This window comes from Montipora foliosa, chromosome 12, assembly GCF_036669935.1.
Source record: "Montipora foliosa isolate CH-2021 chromosome 12, ASM3666993v2, whole genome shotgun sequence".
Classification (NCBI taxonomy): domain Eukaryota; kingdom Metazoa; phylum Cnidaria; class Anthozoa; order Scleractinia; family Acroporidae; genus Montipora; species Montipora foliosa.
In genome coordinates this window covers 785,029-789,764 of record NC_090880.1, presented here as the reverse complement: position 1 = coordinate 789,764, position 4,736 = coordinate 785,029, and the positions used below count along the sequence as shown (strand labels likewise).

Here is a 4,736-nt window from a genome sequence, read left to right as displayed (position 1 = left end):
TTACTTAAGTTTTATTATCTTAATCTTCTGGTATAGTGTCTACTTCTTTTAGAAGTATACCGATTAAAGATTTTGGCGCGCTAAGAGACAGGAGGCCATGGTGCGTCGCGCTGGTTGAGTGTAGATGCCCGCGAAGGAGGCGGCCAACAACAAAAAAAGAACCCGTCGGAGGGAGGAAGTTTTGGCTCGTAATTGCATGTTCAACCCATGTTAGTGTCCCCTTTGAAAAATCAAGTGAATACACGTACAGTAGCTCACTTTCCCGTAGCAATGTGTAAAATGAGGAACGAAATGTACAGCTTTTATTGTATTTTTCAGCTTGCTGTACGGGATCAAAAAATAAAGGACACCGAAAACAGAATAGAAACTGAAGTGAGTCATGAAGTTTAGTGAACACTGAAACGAGTCTATAGCAAATTAAATATCCTCGGAAACCAATGGCAATTCAGTCGAAACGGAACGAAGAAATCTCGCCGCGGGGAAAAAGTCGATTTCAGAGACAGTTAATATGAAGAACCCGTGATTTAGTGGTGGGAATCGGTTGAGATTTCACATTCGATCATCAGAAATAATCAGATTGCCCCAACCGGTCGATCATCGATTATAATCGGAAAAATCTACCTATAAGCATTCCACATATTTTTCATCTAAATAGAAGTCAAAGTGGGCCCTTCTTTCACTTTTGACCTGGCGTTTCCAGGATAGCGAAAGATCTCCAACTCGTCCATTTTAGCCGCCATGTTGGACTTGTCAGCAACATGTAAGCGAGGCATGTCTGAGGGAGGACACTGGGAATTGGGGAGAGATTGGGGAGAGCGAAACAAACATTTTCAAGCCAAAACGAACAATTGTTCATCTTGGATCAGAGGTGACATTATCTTCCTCTGGTGATTTGTAAATACATTTGAGATCTATTTCAAAACTTATTTTGGACGGTAGTGATACTACAAACGCGAAACAGTGAGCTTGTAATTTATGTTTTGGTTCAGTTGTTTACGAAATACAAAGCGGCTTAGCATGCCACATCTTTCAAATAAGCGTGAGGTATTTGAAGTGACAACACAGCGAACAGGGTACCGCCAGGTAAACACAGTCAATCTTAGATTATATCTGCTGTTGTAACTTAGAAGTTTGGAGTCCATGAAAAAAGACAACTCACACAAGATATTAAACGAACATTTTTATTGATTTTAATACTTTTATTTGTCCCCAATAAATTTTTAATTTTTAGACGACAATCGATTATGAAAAAAGCAAAATCGATTGTCGCGTCGCTTGAACTTTTCGATCAACTTTCGATTATAATCGATCATCTGCCCACCACTACCGTGATTCATTCTTGTTTCTTTCTCGTGAGACGGGACCTGGTTTTGTTTTTTCCCTCTGGTGTTCGTATACGGTAATCCACTTTGAAACCATCCCATGGAGTTCAACCTCCTAAGAACTGAAACAATTTAGTGGTCTCCGCTATGGTAGTTTTGCCTTGTAGACTCACCTTATACTCCGTGTCGATTTTTACCAGACGTCTCTCATCTTTGACCCTCCTCAGTCTTGGGTCATAAGCGGAGTGGTGTGTTCATCGTATTAAAAAAGACACAAGTTTTTGAAGGCCATTTCCCTCATAAATGCACTGCAATATACTCTTGAAATTAATGAATATGTTTTGTATATTTTGTAGGTCGCCAAACTAGGGACTCAACTTGAAGCGCAGAAATTAGATTTAATAAAGTATTTAGTGGGTAAGACAAATGATTTTAGCTCGTACTTTATTTAAGCAAAACGGCGAGCTGGTAAACCTTACCCAAGTCCTCTTGGGAAGGCGACTTTAATTTGAGGGGGGGGGGGGGTGGGTGGATGAAGCTGAGGAGAAACGTAGGTGGACTCATCCTCGGAGACCCAGGGGCAGTCAGTCGAGACGCGACGAGAATCGGGACTGGCGTAAAGTTTTCAAGTAAGGCGAGAAGAACCCTTGAGAGCATACCTTTAACGGACGAGTTCCAGAGCGACTTAAATTCTGATTATCTGATTGGGCGGAAATTTCCGCAATTGTCTTTTTCCGCCCAATCAGAGAACCTCATACAATGAAGTCAGATCGTGATTCCTTATATCAAGTGAGAAATGCTACATCAACGGTCGCCATTTTTTTTCTATCGCTCTCCTTGTCTTGTTCCCAGGGGTTCTTCTCGCCTTACATGAAAAACTTTACGCCAGTCCCGATTCTCGTCGCGTCTCGACTGACTGCCACTGGGTCTCCGAGGATGAGGTGGACTGGAGGTAATGGTTGGGATGGAGGGGTTGGGTAGAGTCGAGGTGAAGGGTGGGTAAGTGGGATGGAGAGGAGTGGAGTGGGATTGACGGATGAGGTGTTTTTTATTGGACATAGAGACTATACGAGAAAATCAGAATTTGTTACCTGTTCAAGACCTCATTTAGGACATTCTAAAAGATATTTTTGTTTTTGTAGGAAGTTTACTGTCTTGCCTTACGCTGTTCCTAGCAGTCTGGAGATTTGTCAAGAATTGATTTCTTTAACATCATAATACTATTTAATGGATAAGGCACTGAAAAGTATGAATTTTTTAAAGTCATTGTTTTAGAAGTATGTAGTATATATCTATTAAGACAAAAAGCTATTCAAGGTGAAGTCTTTCAAAATTATCAAAATGATTGTTTCGCATCATTTGCGTCATACGTATCGGACCATTCATCGGAAAAGGGAATCGTATAGTCGTAATAGTAATTTATAATCGTTTCTCGGTAAGAACTGAACTGAATCGTTCATACTGTACCGGAGGAGTTCCTAGTTATCCTTCTTATGAATTTGTCGTAGGGTTAGGTCACCCGTGAGCTTTTGTGTTAGATGCCAAATATATATACTAGTTATGCAACGCTTTCGAGTGGTATACCTGATGTAATATCCCACGAGCCACGTGTGTATATCAAGAAAATACATGTGGCTCGTGGGATATTCCACGGTATACCACAAGAAAGGGTTGCATAACTATTTTAAACCATGCTAAAGAAAATGCAGTGGCCAGCTAGGTACGATGGGAAGGTTGGTGTGATGCTGTTGAATTCCACTGATCGATGGGAAGGTTCTTTGGAATACTGATGAATATACCAGGGTTTTCGACGGTTTTGTAAAGTGGCGGACATATTTCTGAAAGCACCGGACGTAACAAACGCCTTGCGAGCGCCGAAGAGGCGAGCTACCTAGGACGTTCTGGGGGCATGCCCCGCAGGAAATTTTTAAACTAGAACACTCAGGAACGCTATTTCCAGTGTTTCTGAAACCCAAGAATCAGTTTCCCGAGTTCACTCAAATTCTCTTTAAAAAGTAAGTTTAAAAAATTATAAAAACAAAAACTGAAACAAACTCCTCAAATATTGGCCTCAAACGGAAACCCTGATATACACAACTGCTTTCGTGCATTCTGATTGGCTGTATTTCCTATGACATGGTATAAATGACAACTAGACGCTCCATAAAGCGTACATTGGGTTGCCTGTGGTCATTAAAACGGTCTTTTAAACGTCGTTTAGTTACTCCTATGTACTGTAGAAAGCATCTGTTACATTGAATCATGTAATTGATCCCAAAGGTCCTAATATCCGCGAAGAAACGTATTAGATTTCAGTTTATTATTTAGAGTCATTTCCGTTATTTTGACTTCAGGGTGAACTATTTACACAATCGCGAGGTTGAGCGGCCATTTAATTGAAAATCTAAACATCTATGAGATACAAAAAACAGACTTGCGAATTATCGCAAATCACAATGCTGACAAGCACAAAAGCAAAAGAAATGGTTAAATAATTATGAAGTTCGTTACAATCTGAATGTTTTTGGGTTAGAGATATATTGTCACGCAAATGATGTCATTTCATGACACTCAAAATTCGCAAAAAGCGTGAGTTTCATGTAAACAACGTTCGCACTAGCTAGTCGTAGCAATAAATTGGATTAACCAGGAAGTTAAAGAAGTATTGTTGGCTTCCCAAATAAATTTCATCTTACACTACAATGACAAAATCATTTGTCAGAGAAATAAAATTCCTGTCTCCTCGCGTATCACATTTCAACGCACGTATGCAATTTCACCACGATTCCCGCGAAAATTTTCTTCTTTCAAATACATTGTATTTGGCCAACGCTGTTGCGGTGTCCCTGCCAATGTTCTTCTGTATACGTAACTGTTTTGTTTGTTTATTTGGCGAAGCTAATAAAATAAAAAATATATAATAAAATAATAAAAATATTATTTCTCGTCAAGCGTTGCATCTTTTATGTTCAAATAACCGCTAAAAATAAAGATTTTTTAACGATCTATCCGTAGATATTTTTTCATAATTTAATATCTGTCAAAATTTGCGCAACAGTCAAATCACAAAAATAGCAACGCACGCAACAAATTTAGTCGCATTTACCTCTTCGTCGAATTCTAATGCTTAACAGGAATTTTTAGTTATTGTGAAAATCTTTCTATATTCGTTAGGAATCATCCTTTCAAATTTCAGAGAAATCGACCGGTCCGCGAATATTTTACGAGTTTTTTTTCAATGGGATGTCAAAAGGCCAAGTGGATGTTATGCATGATCGGGCGATCAAATTGCGCGTGTGACCCGTTATAACTATTTTTTCACAAAATGTTTCCGAATCGTTACGTATCACCACAGAAGACAAGAACATGATTTTAAAACCTTATTCTACGCAAAAAGTAGGTTCTGGAGGTAAT

General features: G+C 39.2%; 1 protein-coding gene across 3 annotated transcripts in view; it reads left to right on the top strand.

Moving 5' to 3' along the window:
- LOC137978881 (mitochondrial calcium uniporter regulator 1-like) overlaps positions 1 to 4,025 on the top strand; it is a 15,428-nt gene extending 11,403 nt beyond the window's left edge. For 2 of the 3 annotated variants that reach the window (XM_068825997.1, XM_068825996.1), the window contains 3 exons: positions 319 to 372; positions 1,679 to 1,739; positions 2,465 to 4,025. In XM_068825997.1, coding sequence (XP_068682098.1) covers positions 319 to 372; positions 1,679 to 1,739; positions 2,465 to 2,523 — 174 coding nt within the window. In that variant the 3' untranslated portion in view covers positions 2,524 to 4,025. The remainder of the gene's footprint in view (positions 1 to 318; positions 373 to 1,678; positions 1,740 to 2,464) is intronic. The other variant, XR_011118230.1, reaches the window with a different exon arrangement.
- Positions 4,026 to 4,736: the final 711 nt, after the last annotated feature.